General features: G+C 43.8%; 1 protein-coding gene across 1 annotated transcript; it reads left to right on the forward strand.

The window, feature by feature from the left end:
* Positions 1–12,806: 12,806 nt before the first annotated feature.
* On the forward strand, positions 12,807–18,083 carry LOC120650506 (protein DETOXIFICATION 40-like). The gene is made up of 7 exons (XM_039927658.1): positions 12,807–13,238; positions 15,876–16,471; positions 16,591–16,647; positions 16,765–17,003; positions 17,087–17,205; positions 17,295–17,381; positions 17,843–18,083. The coding sequence occupies exons 1-7, from the start codon at positions 12,879–12,881 to the stop codon at positions 17,900–17,902; spliced, it is 1,518 nt and encodes a 505-aa protein (XP_039783592.1). The 5' UTR covers positions 12,807–12,878; the 3' UTR covers positions 17,903–18,083.
* Positions 18,084–18,650: the final 567 nt, after the last annotated feature.

Genomic DNA, 18,650 nt, shown 5'->3' on the forward strand with positions numbered 1-18,650 from the left:
ACAACATCGGCTAACAGGGAGCTGTCCAAGGTCTATGTCAGGCGGCCTAAATCAAGTGTACAACATGCAACGCAGCCACCAGAGTCCCCCCCAAGAACACCACCTCCTCCAGCTGCAAGCTCTACCTTCATTGAGAAGGTGTCAAAGCCACTGGATATTGCCCTCCCTATACCAACCGTGAAACAACAACGCCGTCGTCAGAACTATGTGGGGACCGAACCTCCAAGGAGGAGCCGTCGCATCGCTAAATTACCGCCTGAAAATCATAATCCGGCTGCCGCTTCGGTGTGCCGGGAGCTGGGCTTCACAGAGGATGATTCAAGGGTATCAGCGGCCATGATGGAGAAGTATCAGGTTTTCTTCAACACACCACTTGAGAGGAATCACGTGAAGGTAATGGCAGCCATGTTGCACAAGGAGCTGCCGGAAGAACTCCCGGTGCAGGCATCTGGTGCTATTGTTGTGGTCTAACATTTGATGTTTTTCTGGGTCATGTTTCTTTTTTGGTTTCCCAATGGATAATATAAATTTTCTCATTTGGAATGCACGGGGTCTAAATGATCGTGCACGTCGAGACTCGGTTAGAAAAGTTGTAGACTCTTGTAAGCCGGCTTTGGTCTGTATCCAAGAAACTAAATTGGCGGTCATCACACACAGAGATGTTATCTCTATGTTGGGTCGAGATTTTCAAGATTTTGTCTATATGGCAGCTCAAGGCACTCGAGGTGGAATTCTAGTTGCTTGGAGACAGGGGATTCTCACCTCGGATCAATATAGGGTGCATCGTCATTCTATTTCTATTAGATTCAGGATCGATGATGAGCCGGATTGGTGGTTTACAGGGGTTTATGGGCCACACCAAGATGCAGAAAAGGCTAGCTTTCTTAATGAACTCCCGGAGGTCAGAAGTCTTTGCACCGGTCCGTGGGTTCTTGGGGGTGATTTTAACATGATTTACTCAGCCGAGGACAAGAATAACGAGAACTTAAACCGTGCTATGATGGGGCGATTTCGAAGGTTTGTAAACGATGTTGAGTTGAAGGAGATACCGATGTTGAGTTGAAGGAGATACCGCTGATTGGTAGGAGATATACGTGGTCGAATGAAAGAGAGGCACCGACTCTAGTTAAACTTGATCGAATCCTTTGCACTTCAGATTGGGAGGACACTTTCCCGGATTGTATTCTTCAGAGTCAGGCATCTCAAATATCAGATCATTGTCCCTTGCTTCTTGGCCTCAGAGAAGGGAACCGTGGTAAGCGGAGATTTCACTTTGAGAGTTTTTGGACTAAGTTCCCAGATTTCCATGAAACAGTTGCACAATCATGGGAACAGCCAGTCTCAGCTTCTTGTCCCATGGAGCAGATTGCCATGAAGTTGAAAAGGCTCACTAAGGCTCTACAATCTTGGAGTCAAAAACAAGTGGGTCATGTAAGAACACAGTTAGGTCTAGCTCGGGAGATTTTGCATCAACTGGAAATTGCACAAGACAGCCGTACACTGACTCCAGAAGAAGATTGGTTGAGATGTGAGTCAAAGAGATATTGTTTGGTCCTGTCTTCCCTGGAAAGAACTGTGGCCCGGCTGCAATCGCGGATTAGGTTCTTAAAAGATGGGGACGCAAACACAGCCTTGTTCCATAGTCAAGCCAGATTTCGTAAGAGGAAAAACTTCATCTCTAAACTCATACAAAATGGAGAGGTGCTCACTAGTCAGGAGGATAAGCATGGTGCCTTCTTTGAATATTTTGATGGCCTAATTGGAACTCCACTTGTGAGGGCCTCCACTTTGGATCTTGATTTTTTCCATCGGGAAGGCATTGATCTTTCAGCTTTGGATGCTCCTATTACTGAAGATGAGGTTTGGCTAACCATCAAGAATCTTCCGGCAGATAGAGCTCCTGGTCCAGACGGATATACTGGACGTTTCTACAAGTCCTGTTGGCAGATAATCAAGTCAGATTTGATGGCGGCAATACTCACCCTACAACAGGGTGACGCGAGGAAATTATGGCTTCTTAACTCGGCTTATCTCACATTAATACCAAAGAAGGAGGAAGCTTATTTGCCCACGTATTACAGACCTATTAGTCTAGTGCACAGTTTTGCAAAATTGTTTACTAAGATATTGGCTAATCGTTTGACGCCGATGCTCAAGGAACTAGTGGCTACCAATCAAAGTGCTTTTGTGCAAGGAAGATGCATCCACGACAACTATATGCTGGTACAACAAACCATTAAGCTGCTGCACAAAAAGAAGGTACCAAGCATTTTCTTGAAGCTTGATATCTCAAAAGCATTTGATTCAGTTTCTTGGTCATTTCTGTTGGAAATCTTGCAACACTTGGGCTTTGGTACTGCTTGGTGCAATTTGGTCTCTCGACTGCTCACAACGGCATCCACAAGAATTTTGGTTAATGGGGAACCTGGGGAAGTAATCAGACATCAGCGTGGCCTCCGGCAAGGCGATCCTCTATCGCCTATGCTATTTATTTTGGTTATGGACGTCTTAAATAGCCTATTCACCAAGGCGGAGGGGCTGGGATTGTTACAGCCATTTACAAGAGGTAATAATGGACATCGGATTTCTCTGTACGCGGATGATGTTGCATTATTCATTCGGCCAACTGAAGACGAGATGATTCTGACTGTTACAGGACAATGACACATTGGATTGACTCAGAGTTAGGGTTACATATACACAGGTTGGGCCTATAGGCCAAAAGGCCTACATGGGCCAGATACACTACTCTAGCACCCCCCTTCAAACTAAAGGTGGCTGTGAAATTACAGATTCAGATACATTTAGTTTGAATACATGAAATTGATGTTCCCTAGTCTGAGCCTTGGTAAAGAAATCAGCAAGCTGAAGTTCAGAAGGTGTGTACTGAAGATCAACAGTAGACAACTGACAATGTGATCTTATGAAGGAGGCATCAACACCAATATGTTTAGTGAGTTCATGCTTGACTGGATTGTTGGCAATTTGAATAGCACTAGTGTTGTCACAGCGGAGAATAGTAGGATGAGCAGAATCAACACCAAAATCAGCCAACAGCCAACGAAGCCAAATAATTTCTGCAGTTGTTGTGGCAAGGGCTCGTAGTTCAGCCTCAGCACTAGACCGAGAAACTGCAGTTTGCCGCTTGGACTTCCATGCCACTGGCGAGCCACCAAGAAAAATACAATAACCAGTGACAGATCGTCGATCAACAGGTTCACTTGCCCAAGTAGCATCTGAATAAGCATGCAGTGTTGGTGGACTGGATGTGGCATAAAAAAGACGATGAGAAGCTGTACCTCTCAAGTACCGCAATACCCTAAGCAAATGAGCATAGTGAACTGTGGTAGGACAACTCACAAACTGAGTGAGAATGTGGACTGCATAGGCAATATCCGGTCTGGTAGCAGTGTGATAGACAAGACTGCCAACTAGATGACGGTACCTTGTCGGATCATCCAGAGGAGAACCATCTGATGACTTCAAATGAAGATGAAGTTCCATAGGAGTAGCAGCAGTCCGAGTATCAGTGAGGCCAGAACGAGTAAGAAGATCTCGAATGTACTTGGCCTGAGAAAGATAATAACCAGCAGCAGTTGATTCAACCTCAAGGCCCAGAAAATAGCTGAGAGGGCCCAAGTCAGACATCATGAACTGGTCACAAAGGCGTGCTTTGACAAAAGCAATGTAGTCCGGATCATCTCCAGTGATCAGCATATCATCAACATAAAGCAAAATTAAGGTACGTCCACGAGAAGAGGTGTGAACAAAGAGAGCAGGATCATGGTCACTGGGAGTGAAACCTGCAGCAATAACCACTGAACTGAAACGTGCAAACCATGCACGAGGGGCTTGCTTGAGACCATAAAGAGCACGCCGCAGATGACAAACATAGCCAGAAGGAAGTTGAACCCCTGGTGGTGGATGCATATAGACATCTTCTTGCAAATCACCATGAAGAAAATCATTCTTAACATCCATTTGAGAGATTTTCCATGAACGACTGGCAGCCACAGCAATGGGAGTACGGACTGTGGTCATGTGGGCAACAGGAGCAAATGTCTCATAATCGCGACCATGGGATTGCTGAAAACCTCGAGCAACCAGACGGGCTTTGTACCTTTCAATGGAGCCATCAGCTTTGGTCTTAAGTTTGTACACCCATTTACAGGTGATGGGAACGACATGAGAAGGTAATGGAACAATCTCCCAAGTACCAGTGCGGTGCAAAGCTTGTAATTCAGCAGACATAGCATCACGCCAAGCAGGAAGTTGATGAGCTTCCTGATAAGAAGATGGCTCACAGACTACACCAGCAGTCGGAAAACCATACCGATCAGGGATTTGAATAGCAGAACGATCCCTGAGATTATAATGTGAGCCAGAAGAAAAATCATCAGCTAAGAGAGGAGTGGTGGTAGAAGAAGGTGCACGGGGACGACGACGATAATGAAAAGGAAAAGGAGTAACAGAGGGAAGTGGAGGTGGTGCTGTTGATTCAGGTGGACTTGATGGTGTGGAAACAGGAGGTGGAGTTGGTTCATGTGGATTGACAGTCACAAGGTGGTAGAAAAAGAAAGGACGGAGGTGCATTACATGATGACGGAGGAGGAGTGGATGAATGAAAGTAGGGTTTGTTTTCAAGAAAGGTGACGTCACGAGAGAAGCGAATACGGCGAGCGGAGGGGTCATAACAGCGGTAGCCCTTATGTTCAAGACTATAACCAAGAAAAACACACTCAACAGACTGAGCTGTCAATTTTGTGGACCGAGTAGAAGGAAGAAGAACATAACAGGTGCAGCCAAAGACACGAAGATGAGCATATTTAGGAGGTGACCCATGCAAGATTTCTCCAGGACTTTTCCCTTGAAGACGAATGGAGGGCTGAAGGTTGATGAGATAAACAGCAGTAGAAACAGCTTCAGCCCAAAAGTGAGTTGGCACAAAAGAAGAAAGGAGAAGAGTCCGTGAAGTTTCAAGAATATGGCGATGTTTACGCTCAGCCACTCCATTTTGAGCATGGGCACCAGGACAAGAGAGCTGAGGCAAAGTTCCTTCAGAAGAAAGAAATTCACGAAAAGCAGTGGATAGATACTCCCCCCCTGAATCAGATCGAAAAATGCGAATAGAAGAGGTAAACTGAGTATGAACCATTTGAGCGAAGGATTTATAAATAGACAACAGCTCAGAACGATGCTTCATGAAATAAATCCAAGTATAGCGAGAATAATCATCAATGAAAATGACATAATACTTGTGACCACCTTTGGAAACAAAAGGAGCAGGGCCCCATACATCAGAATGTACAAGAGCAAAAGGCTGAGTAGTCTTAGAATCACTAGATGGATATGGGAGTTGAATCTGTTTCCCAAGTTTACAGCCAGTACATTCAAAAGAAGAATCTACAGATACATGACCAAGGACCCCCTGCTTAACTAAGGTAGACAGACGTGAACTACACAAATGACCTAAACGGTGATGCCATTGAGGAAAGGTGGCTGCAGCAGAAGCGAAGAATGATGGTGGAGAAGATGCTGGTGGCGATGCAAAAGGTGGCAGCTGAAGATGATCAAGGATGTAGAGACCGGATGAGCTCTTATGGCGACGGCCAGTACCAAGAAGAGCTCGGGTGCGCCGATCCTGAACATGACAAGAAGTGTCATAAAAAACGACACAGTTCAGGTCAGCAAGTTGGCCAACTGAGATTAGATTCATGGAAAGTTTTGGCGCAAGAGAAACATCAGAGACAGAAAACTGAGAGCTGTTCAGATTGCCTTGATGGGTAACATGGCAAAGGTTACCATCAGCAGTCTGAACAGGACGAGAATGTGAAAGAGGCCGACAAGAATCCAAGATAGAGGAATTTGAAGTCATGTGAAAGGAGGCACCCGAATCCAACACCCAAAAATTAGTACCTGACTGTGATGTCGATGACAAGGATGCTTGGGACGTATAAGCACTGAGTGGAGCAGGCATAGTACTGCTGGGTTGCTATTGGAATTGAGGAGTACTGACTGCTGATTGTTGTGGCACTAAGTGTTGGGGGAACAGCTGGTATTGGGGTTGTAGACACTGAGGCATTGCAGCTGTTGCTGAGAACTGAAGTGAAGACCCCGGTGTGCTGGAAGATGCTGCATGTGATCCTCTACGGGAAGCAGCACGTTTGTCTCTCATTTCAGCAAGGAGGTGAGGATACTTTTTGAAACACCTGGAATCTGGATGAGTGGTCTTCCCACAGTGACTACAGAGAGTCTTCTGAGAAACCTTCTTAGAGGAGGTTGCTGCGGCAATTTCAACTTCAACAGGTAAAGGAGGAACAGCCAGAACAGAGTGCTGCTCAGACACCATGGAGTGTGCAGCAAGAGACTTAAGCCGGGTTTCCTCAGCCATGAGAGCAGATAACGTCTCAGAGAGAGTGGGAAGGGTTGGTTGCCCCAAAAGTTGAACACGGATAGGTTCAAAATCAGATTGCAGACCCATCACAAAATCAAACATAGTGTCCTGCGCATCATATGCCTCCCTAGCAGTCCAGGCTGGAGTACAAGTGGTGCACAAGGAAGAGGGCTTGGGTACCATGGAGGCAATTTGACTTGATATCTTGTTGAAGGCAGCATAGTACTCCTCAATTGACATGTTCTGCTGCTGAAGATGCTGAAGATTCTGACGAAGTGAATAGCGAATGGCTGAGCTGCTTTGTTGGTAGCGACTCTGCAAGTAATCCCACATTTCTTTGGCAGTCTTGTGATCCTCAAGACAAGAGCGAATACTGAGATCAGTACTCATGCAGATGATGGCCATCACACGGTCATCAGTAAGATTCCAAGCTTGTATCTCCTTCTCATTGGTAGCAGTAGCTGCAGGAGGAGCATCGGTGAGATGAGAAGCAGAACCACCCCATTCCAACAGCATCTTGAGGGAGAAGGCCCATTCTCTGTAGTTGGAGCCATCTAGCTTCACATCCAGACCGGGAGACCCAAACGAAAGGCCGCTGAAAGGAGCAGCAGCCGCAGAGGACCCCATGGTAGCAACACAGAAGAAGGAGAGTGTACTCAACGACCCGGAGCAGACGGACAGACGGCAGCGGAAAAAGACGACACCTGGAGCAGACGGACACCGCCCCAAGCGGCGGTGCGAAGCAGGGGAGCGCCGCCCCCCAGTGCCTTGCTGCAGAGCAGAGGCGACGAGCAGGGACGGCGCGGTGCGAACGGCGGACGCACGCGCGGACGGGAGGTGGACGGCGGCGCTGGACGGCCTCCGCGACGTGCGGAGATGAGGATGGGCCGCCGCGCGCCGATGGATCCGCGACAGCGGAGACGAGGATGAACGGGCGGAGGAGAGCCGGCGGACGGACGGCTCCACGGGCGGCGGAGATGAAGACGGGCCCCCTCGATCTGCGGCGCGAAGCAGAGGAGCGCCGCGCCGACCGGCGGCGCGAAGTAGGGTAGGGGAGGGAGGGATGATGCCGACCCGCGACAGCAGCAACGGGCTACGCCGACCTTGAGGAGGACGAACGACGCCGACGGGGGGAGTCACCGCCGCGGCGGGCGGACGGCGGCCAGCGGATGGATGGCAGCGGAAAAAGTGGATCTCGGCTCTGATTCCATGTTACAGGACACTGACACAATGGATTGACTCAGAGTTAGGGTTACATATACACAGGTTGGGCCTATAGGCCAAAAGGCCTACATGGGCCAGATACACTACTCTAACACTGACCACGCAAACTTTAGATGTGTTTGGAGAAGCATCAGGGCTCCGTACCAATTTTCAGAAGAGCTGTGCCATTCCCATCAGATGTGAAGAAACTGAAATCACAGAGATATCTTCAACGTTGGCCTGCTCAGTTGCCGAATTCCCATGTACCTACTTGGGCCTACCAATATCCGACAAGAAACTAAGGAAAACAGACCTTTTGCCTTGGGTGGAAAGGATCGGTGACAAGTTGCCTAGTTTGAAGGCTAATCTGATGAACATGGCGGGTCGAGCAACTTGGGTACGATTTGTGATCTCAGCTCTGCCAATACATGTCCTGATTGCATTAAATGTCCCTAAATGGTTCATCAAAGCGATTAACAAGATTCGGAGAGCTTTTCTTTGGAAGGGAAGGCGAGAAGTACAGGGTGGCTGTTGCCTGGTAGCTTGGGAAAAGGTGCAAAGACCACTAGAATTGGGTGGCTTGGGGATTCTGAATCTTGAGATCATGGGCTGGGCATTACAGGTGAGATGGCTTTGGCTCAGAAAAACTGATACAAGCAAACTTTGGCTGTCCCTGGATATTCCTATACACGCCAATGTGGCTGCACTTTTTAAGATTGCTTTGCAAACTACAATTGGTAGCGGATCTACTACTAAATTCTGGACAGACAGATGGATTAATGGTAACTCGATCAATGATCTCGCACCAACGGTGTTTGCTGCGGTACCGACACGTGCTCGCAACATACGCCTAGTTGCAGATGCTTTGGTTGACCACAGATGGGCGCATGACATACAAGGAGGTTTATCTTTAATCGGGCTATATGAATTGTTCAAGCTGACAGACATTCTATCTGATTTCGTGCTTACTCAAGAGGATGACACTCACATTTGGAGATTCGATGTCTCAGGACAGTATACAGCTAAGTCGGCATACTTGGCCTTTTTCAATGGAGCAACTACATTTGAACCTTGGCGCAGAATCTGGAAAACATGGGCACCCGCAAAGTGCAAAAATTTTCTGTGGTTAGCTGTAAGAAATAGATGTTGGACAGCAGACCGTTTGGCTAGGAGAAATCTCCCTCATCCTGAACGCTGCTTATTTTGTGATCAGGAAGCCGAAGATATCCAACATATACTCACCACTTGTGTATTCACCAGAGATTTCTGGTTTCGCGTCCTATCAAGTTTTGGTTGGCAGCTCTGTGTCCCCTCAAGACATGAATTCTCTTTCTCAGATTGGTGGAGGAAGAGTGCCAAAAAGATCCAGAAAGACAAACGGAAAGGTTTCAATACATTGGTTGTGCTGGGTGCTTGGATCATTTGGAAACATCGAAATGCATGCATCTTTGAGGGTGCCAGACCGAGCTTGGACAACTTGTTTCAGGCTTTCAAGGATGAACACCATTTATGGTGTCTTGCAGGCGCTCGGAGCCTTAACTCCTTGAGTGCTGGTCAAGCCAGTGGGCTAGGATAAGTTTCTTTATTTTTGTCCTGAGTGGGTCTCGTGGTCAAGTGTTCTTTTACTTGTAAGAAACCTAACTTTCTGTATCTCAGCCACTCACAGCTCGGCTCGGAGTGAGGTGTGCTGCTTGTAAGGGGCCGACTTATTCTCTCTCTATTAATACAAAGATACGCAGCTCTCCTGCGTATTCGAGAAAAAAAAAGACATCCAAGGATAGATGGACACGTGTCAACTTAGACTACAAAATCCATAAGCCTATACTGAGAAGGAAACCAGGGAGGCCAAGAAACTCTAGAAAAGTCCTATGATGAAGCAAGCACAAGTAAGAAAAAGAGGCTTTGTTCTGAATGTAATGAACTAGGCCACACAGCTAAGCATTGCCAAGGAGGCCTCACAGCTAGTCAAAAGAGAAAGCTCTTATCTTCACAAACTGAATTATCTTCACAAGTATTAACGTGAGTCATGCAATTACTTACTTATTTGGGCATACATAGTTACTGTACTTGTTGACTGAACCATTTTTTCCTTTTTTTTCTTGTAAAGTGTGAGTGAAAGGGGAAGGGGAAGAGGAAGAGGAAGGGGAAGTACAAGTGTAAGTGCAAGTGCAGCAGGGACAGAAGGTGCTGAATCAGGAAGGGGAAGGGGAAGTGCAAGTGCTGGTGAAACAGAAACAGAAGATGCTAGATCCGGAAGGGGAAGGGGAAGGGGAAGGGGAAGAGGAAGGGGAAGAGGCAGGGGAAGGGAAAGGGGAAGGGCCAATACAAGTGAAACAGGAACAAGAGATGCTGGAAGAGGTGGAACAATAGGAAGAGGGAGATCCAGAAGCTTGGCTGCATTGTTAGGGATAGATGCATAAATTTATTCTCAATGGGCATGTAATACCTCTCTAGTAGTTGATGCTTGGGTCCCTTGATGCTTTTGGTGCATATGCACGTGGATGCCATCTAGTGTTGTACTTCTGCACCTATGATGTTGCTTTTGCTGAACCTATGATGTTGCTTAACCTATGATGTTGCTTTTGCTGCACCTATGATGGATCTTATTTATCTATGCATGTGATCCAGACTTTATAAATGCAAGTTATGTTACGATGCTGTCAAAATTATTGCTCAGTTTTAATCTTGTTGATTTATGTTGATAAAATTATGGGAAAATTATTGTGGTGTCTGATATAATGTTGTCCATGGAGTCAAATTTTACAGCTATATGGTTTATGTCAAAATGGGGGTAAAATCACAAACTGTTCATAACAATAGGGGCAAAAATGCAAGGGTATAGTTGTATTTTACCTGTCCATTTAACACCGTTACGTCCTGTTAACATAGTAGGGGTAAAGTCTATCTTCGTTTTCAAAAACCAGGGGTAAAATCACAAAGTTGCGTAAAGTGGGGGTAAAATCACAATTCGCGAGCAAAGCAGGGGTAAGAACGCAATAGCCCCTTCCTATTTTTAAATTTCGTACTTTCATTTAATTTATATTTTCAACAATGCTCATAACAACAAATCTCATATTTCCTATTAGGGACAAAGGTATGAATGCACTGTTACAATTACTGGTCTTGCAGAGAGGCAATCTTGATATTATCACGCTTGCAAGATCTGTAATTCAAGACAAAGATTCAATGGAAAGAGTTATGAGTGCACAAAGCCAGGATGTCCCTGCACACAATATGAGTACAAGTAAGATTAATTTACATGCCAATTTACTGCTCATAAAAAGAAAAAAAACAAAGAAAACAGATTTACATTTGAATATAACCATTTTTCAGGTACAAAATACCTCTTATTGGAACCGATAACACCTACAGCTTGGAATTCATGCTTTTCCAGCAAAGAGCATTGCAGCTAATTGGAAAATCTGTAGACAAACTCTTAAATGATTATGGTAAAAATGAAACACCACCAGAGATAACTTCATTGGTTGGGCAAAAATTCACCTTCATTATCAGAGTTTTGTCCAACAAGAGCATCCAAAAGAGAGAACCATCATTTGAAGTCCTTATGATCAAACAGAGGTTTGGCAGACAAGCTAATGTACCAGCAATCAGCAAGGAGGAAAACCTCAGAACCACTTCAACCTCAACTTTTGAACTTGCTAATCTACCACCTTTGGTCCCTATAGCAATAAACAAAATGGAGATACAGGTATGCTCTAGACTATAGTTACAAATCCATTTATTTTCTGTTAATATAACCCTATATAACCACTGCATTTAAATTTTTAATTAATTTGCAGCACTCACCTTTTGAATCACAGCTACCAGAAGATATCCAATATATGGAAATAGACAAAACTAGGTATGTCTATACAAATCTAAATATTTCCATGATCACAATGATGAAATGAAAATCATTGCAGTTCTTATAACTTTGAAACTTACATTCATTTTCAGCACATGGGGTGAGAATGAAAATACAAACAAAAGGAATTTTAAAGACTTTGAAGATAATCAGCAGGTACAATATCTTTGCCCAAACTTGTTTCTATGCAATGAACTGCAGAAAATATCGTGCTATGTATCACTCATTATTTGTTTACTTACACATAGGACTCCAACGATAGCAATGACGACAATACCCTTTTGAAACAAATTAAAAGAACACACTCGCAAGGGAAGAGCAAACAGTAAGGTATGCAAATTCACCTAACCTCTCAACCAGCTAATCTACATATTATCACATACTACACTAACGTTATCTATATTCTAAATTCAAAACATTAGACTGACTTCAATTTTATTTTATTTGAAATCCTTTTCAGGATATATCGTCCTTCACAATCTAAAACTACATATGAAGTGGATTGCTTTTGGGTACAAACTACCAGCTATGTTGGCTGGATTGCTTTTGTTGTATATAGCACCTCTTATGAACAATAGTCAGAGCAGAACAACAGAACTGCCATCATTACCCATACAAGTGTTGGGTAGATCTTTTGCTGTAAACGGTTTCTCAAATATAAACAAACAGGAGCTACCTTTTGTTGTATATAGCAGCTCCTATGAAGAATGGTCAGAGCAGGACAACAAAACTGCCATCATCACCGATAGAACTGTTCGGTGCATCTTTTGCTGTAAATAGTTCCTAGAGGATCAATATCCACCTTATCATTTGGTAACTCATCTGTTTTACTGTGTTCGTCTCTCTCCTTGGTCGTCATATATGGAAATGATGTCCTCCAAAATTTAACACTCTGTTTTATATTCTTCTAATTGTTTCAAGTTTTTAAGTACTCTTGACTATGCTGGAAAAGTAACCTTCAAAAAACTGATCATTACTAACTGCAGATCACTTCAACATGGGAACTAAATAATCAGTAAGATCTAGCCCAACTCAAATGTAAAAAAAAAAAACTGTTCATCTTGTATAAGAATGTGGACACCAACTGGCCCAACTCAGTACGGCGCAGCAAGGCTGCGCCAAAAATTCTAGTTCTCTGTTGCAAGGAGGCTTTGCCAATCTGCTGTAATCCTGTACAATCAACTTTCACATACAGTACAAATTAACATAAATAAAAGAGGTTATCCACAAGTTTCGCACACATTGCACAATAATGCACCAGCCGTACACTTGCACTGGTCTTAAGGCACGCTATCGAGGCTGTTCGCTGCCGGCTGCTTGCACACGCTATAAAAATCCACACGCCATAACACAAGCAAGCCCACAATTAAGCTCTCACCGAATCCCTGTCCGGTTACACGAGTGAGAGAGAACGTCATGAGCGGCGCCGGCGAGGCCGCGGGCGGCGGCAGCAAGCTGCAGAGCCCGCTGCTGGCCGCCGCCTCTGGGCCGGCGACCACCTCAGCTGGCGGCGGCGATGGCGGCCACGGGGTGAGCCGGCAGCTGGAGGGCATCCTGCGCGACGGGTCCCGGCCGTGGCCGCGGCGGGCGCTGGCGGCGTCCGCGGTGGAGCTGCGGCTGCTGACGCGGCTGGCGGCGCCGGCCGTGCTGGTGTACACGGTGAACTACCTCATGTCCATGTCGACGCAGATCTTCTCCGGCCACCTCGGCACGCTGGAGCTCGCCGCCGCCTCGCTGGGGAACAACGGCATCCAGATCTTCGCCTACGGATTCACTGTGTTCGGCAGGCTGGAGTTGGATGTTGGAGCTGGAGTGGTGTGAGAGAAAAATACTGTTGGGCTGGCTGGAGCTGGAGCTGGTGGCTGGAGTGGTGTGAGAGAAAAATACTGTTGGGCTGGAGCTGTAACCACCTGCCGAACGCAGTGAATCACTAATTGTGCAGCCTTTCGTAGTACATTTTTCGTGCACATTTTTCGAAAAAAAAATCTCATATACATAGAGTACTAAATGAAGTCTATTTGCAAAACCTTTTCAGAGACGGATGTAACTTTTCGAGATGAATCTAATGACGGTAATTAATTGATGATTTACTACATTGATGCTACAGTAACCATCCTCTAATCGCGCGGTCAAATGTCTCATTAGATTCGGCTCGCGATTTACACGGGGGTTGTGGAGGTGGTTTTGTAATTAGACTTCATTTGATACTCTAAATTAGTGGTCAAAGCTGGAAAAAATTTCATGAAAACCAACCAAACACGGCCTAATATACTACTGTATAGTTGGTTTGTTCAATGATGAATTGATGACCACCCACTCCCAGTCATCTGTGTGTTTTTTTCTGGTGTCTTGTCCGTCTGTCCAGCGAATTTTCCCCCTCAAGTCATCACGCATGTCTTCCACTTTTCCTTTCACTCTCACTCTCTTGTCCGCAACTTCAAACATCTTAGTGACCGAACTGCTCCTTCTCCAGGGCATTTAAGCACTAGTGATTTGTGATGCCATTTTTCCATTTTCAGCGAGCTGTATGAGCACAATGCTTATGTGATGTGTGTACTGCCACATCTTTTAAGCCATGCGTGTAATTCGAAACTTAGCCTTCTTAATCTTTGATCAACTAGTAGTCTAAACATTGATAAGTTACTGGCCTATCAACTGTGTGCTCCCGCACCAGCTAATTAGAACTAGGCGTATAGCCCGCGCATTTACGCGGCTAGTATTGAAAATTCAAAAATTTGCATGTTGTTGTATCCTTACTTAAAGGTTCTACTATTTTTTTACCATACATCATCCTGTTCATTATCGTAAATTATGTCTTATTGTTGATTAAAACAATTCAACTATGATCTACCTATAATAATAATTTGATTTGTTGAGCTTTAATAATATTATGCAGATAATTATTTTTATTTTCATTTTATTTTGATTGATTGTTGTTAGCTTTAGTTTTTATTAATAGTATATATTTGTAACTGATACATAGCTAAATGATATTTTATATTTAATTTTTCATAATGGTATTGGTGGGTGATTTTTAATTAAGCACAGGGGTATTTTAGGTTAATTTTTATCGTAATGGCAGTGGTGGGTAATTTTTATTTTTTTATTTTTCTCCAATTAACGTGAGAATTTCTAGGCCTTGAGAGCGAACGTGTTGGCCAAATAATAAGATAGATTAATATAAAAATAAATTTTGTTACTAATAATTATAATTATCCATCTTTCTATTAAATATTCTAACACATACTCTAAAATATATATTACAATTATCTAATTGCAATAAATTTTATTTTGCATCACACCTCCACCTCCATATGTGTTTGATATATATTTAATTGAACCATTTGTTTGTGAATTGGTATCCTTATCTCTTCCATCATACATGAATATATGGTGACATATATTGTGGGTAATATTTGTATAAACAATAACATAAATAATATATTAATAATAATAGAACTAGTGAATTTTATATTTATGTACTTTAATATTTTGTTATAAATATAATTTAGATTTAGATTTAGGGGCTACTTTAACTTTTAATAATTTATATGCAAATTTAGAGGGTTATTCGCATTATTATTATAATGGTATATAGATGAGAAATTTACACGAAAATTAAGGGGTTACTTTAGATTTTTTTATAATAGCAGAGATGGGTAATTGAGATACATGTTTAGGAAGTTATTTTCGTAATGACAGATGTGGATAATTTATTAGAAAAGATAACATATTAAATGGATTAGAGTTTTCATATTGAGGTCGTATGTTTCTAATTTTCTGAAGAATTTGTAGAATTTCTCTATTTTCTTTAGAGTGTCCACTTAGGATTCTAGGTGGAGATTTTAAAGAAACCTCCAATTAGTAATAGTAATATATAAGGTGTAAATTGGTACCAATGGATTCGTATCTTTATATGATGTCAACTTTATAGTCATGAGTCATGACTCATGACCAATGTAGCATAAGAGATATATAATACTATTGGATGACTCTCTTCTACCGTACAGTTAGGCTATGTTCGGTTGGCTGGTGCTGATTTTTTGTGAGAGAAAAATATTGCTGGCTGGCTGGTGCTGGTTTTGTGTGTGAGAGAAATAATGTTGACTGGATGCAGCGAAGATGAAGCGAACAGAGTGTTAGGGGACTCACCCACAGACCCTCTAACATGTGGGCCCGAGTGCATTGGGTCCCACATGTCAGTGAAGGAGTATTGCAGAGCAACTACTTCCAATACATCTAGTATCTAGTAGTTGTAAAAACAGGAAAGCACCGCACCTTAAATAGTTATAGACGTAAAATAGAAAACTTTTTTGTTTTCACTTCAGTCTGGGCGTATGGCTAGATTATTTTAAATCATATCTGATAGCCAACTGCGTAGACGTGGCTTATGGTCGAAAATGGAAATTGCAGCTTGGCATGGGTAGCGCCGTGGAGACTCTATGCGGGCAGGCGTACGGCGCGCTCAAGCACGACATGCTGGGCATCTACATGCAGCGCGCCGCCGTCTACGCCTCCTCCCGCCCGATCCTCGTCCTCCTCGGCGAGTCGCCGGAGATCGCCGCCGCCGCCGCCACCTTCGTCTACGGCCTCATCCCTCAGATCTTCGCGTACGCCGCCATCTTCCCCATCCAGAAGTTCCTGCAGGCGCAGAGCATCATGGCTCCCAGCGCCTACATCTCCGCCGCCACGCTCGCCGCCCACCTGGCCCTCAGCTACCTCGTCGTCTACCGGCTCGGCCTGGGGCTCCTCGGGGCCTCGCTCATGCTCAGCGCCAGCAACTGGGTCATCGCGGTCGGGCAGTTCCTGTACATCGTCACCAGCCGGCGATGCCGGCTCACCTGGACGGGGTTCTCCTGGCAGGCGTTCTCCAGCCTGCCGGAGTTCTTCAAGCTCTCCGCCGCCTCCGCCGTCATGCTCTGCCTCGAGACGTGGTACTACCAGATACTTGTGCTCATCGCCGGCCTACTCAAGGACCCCGAGCTTGCATTGGCCTCGCTGTCAGTCTGGTAATATTCCCACGTCCACGAACATGTCGTGTTTGAATTTGAGCATTTTTCATATGGAGATGACTGATTTTTTTTTTCAAAGCTAGAGATGACTGAATTGCGATTACGCATTATTGCAGCATGACAATTTCAGGGTGGGTGTTCATGATCTCAGTTGGATTCAATGCAGCAGCAAGGTAAATAGAAGGCATTTTTCTCTTTGCCTGTTAGGATTCTCCTGAAATTATACAGCTGAACTTGCAGTGAGACTAACGTCATGCAAACTGTTCGATCGCGTGTGTTCTTAATTCCAGTGTCAGAGTGAGCAACGAGCTTGGTGCCGGCAACCCAAAGTCAGCAGCTTTCTCTGTCGTGGTGGTGACAGCGCTGTCCTTCATCCTGTCAGTGATAATCTCGGTGATCATCCTCCTCTGCCGCGACTACATCAGCTACATCTTCACCGAGGGCGATGACGTGTCGCGGGCAGTGTCCCGGCTGACGCCGCTGCTGGCGTTCACTCTCATCCTCAACGGCATCCAGCCGGTCCTGTCGGGTATGCAGAAGCAGAAACCATCACACATTATTCACACTAGTACACTACGCATCAGCACGTGGTCCTGTTTTCATTATGAGCAGGGGTAGCTGTGGGGTGTGGATGGCAAGCCTTCGTCGCATATGTCAATGTCGGCTGCTACTACATTGTTGGCATCCCCCTTGGGTGCCTCCTGGGGTTCTACTTTGACCTTGGAGCGGCGGTAAAACCTCGGTCCATGGTTTTTAGTTCATTTTGGTGAACTTATCATGTCTTTGAACTTAGACATATGAAAACATCCTTGTAATGTAGGGTATTTGGAGTGGTATGATTGGGGGGACCCTGATGCAGACCTTGATCCTGGTATGGGTTACATTCAGGACCAACTGGGACAAAGAGGTACATTGACTATGGTTTTACTATCAAGAGACCAATTTTCGTTTTGTGTAGACAAGCTTTCAATTGTTTAAACCTGCTTTCATCAAAGTAGCACAAAAACCATTTAGGAAAAATATTAGCAAATATAAGAAAATACTTTCTCAAAACTTGAAATATTGTTAGAATTCAATTTCCCTATAACTCTATTTTCTATATTTCCACTTTTTAAATATAGGCTGTTTTTCTTCAAAATATACTTAAAAACAATACATAACGCTAGAACATACTATGTGGGATCCATAAGTGAAACAGTGCTTGGATAAATGTAATCAATCATTTTGCATGCATTTTGAAAAAAGAAGAAGTTTCACTAACATTTTTTTTATTCTTTTACATAAATGTACTTTTAAATAAGTGTATTCCTTTCTAGTCTGTGAGGAACATACAGATGATTTTACACGTGATTACTCTATTAATTTCAGGTGGAAGAAGCCATGAAAAGATTGAATAAATGGGAAGACAGTAAGTCCCCTATATTGTGACGCACCATAGAATGAAATAAGTCTTATGTATTCTCCGATGAAGGATTAAACTAAGGAGATATCGTCTTTTTATTGTCGGGCCAAAAATCAAATGAGTATATGGATTGTTAATTAAGTCTTGGTCAAATCTTGATATTAATCAAGGGAATGCCGACAAGGAGATCAATGGTTTTATTAGGGAGATTAACATGTCTCTACCTACCCATGCATCCATATGATTGATGAGCCAGCTCACAAATATCTCGAAGGCTTAGGTCAACACTCCCTCCAAGTTGGTACATTTTGGATACCGACATGGTCTTAAAAACAACTTTGATTACTATATTTTTACTATAAAAAAATTTATAAAATATAGCCAATGTATATTTTTACAAAACTAAATTTCAAGCTGAATCTACTTACATTGCTTTCTCATTTTCAAACTCAACCCACAAGAATTTATTTATAGTCAAAGTTTAAACTATTTGAATTAAGACAAATTCAAAATGACCTTTTTTACCAATACGGAGGGAGGATGTCTCGTGCTCATTAATAATGGAACATGTCAAATGTGCATCACCGTACTAAATGGGATGGCACTTCCACACTTCGGCTTCGTTTGTTTTTTTAAATAGCTGTCCCACATCGAATGTTCAGATGTCAATTCGAATGTTTATATGTCAAATTAATATAAAATAATTGCATAAGTTGCAGTTAGAGTTCTAGATGAATCTGTTAAGTATAATTAATACACAATTAGCGGATGGTT

The sequence above is a fragment of the Panicum virgatum genome, chromosome 9K (genome assembly GCF_016808335.1).
Source record: "Panicum virgatum strain AP13 chromosome 9K, P.virgatum_v5, whole genome shotgun sequence".
In the NCBI taxonomy this organism is placed as follows: Eukaryota; Viridiplantae; Streptophyta; class Magnoliopsida; order Poales; family Poaceae; genus Panicum; species Panicum virgatum.

Coding starts and splice junctions, on each gene's coding strand:
- LOC120650506 (XM_039927658.1), top strand. CDS start 12,879: ATGAGCGGCGCCGGCGAGGCCGCGGGCGGCGGCAGCAAGCTGCAGAGC. Junction 17,206..17,294: donor ACTTTGACCTTGGAGCGGCG/GTAAAACCTCGG, acceptor CTTGTAATGTAG/GGTATTTGGAGTGGTATGAT. Junction 17,382..17,842: donor GGACCAACTGGGACAAAGAG/GTACATTGACTA, acceptor TATTAATTTCAG/GTGGAAGAAGCCATGAAAAG.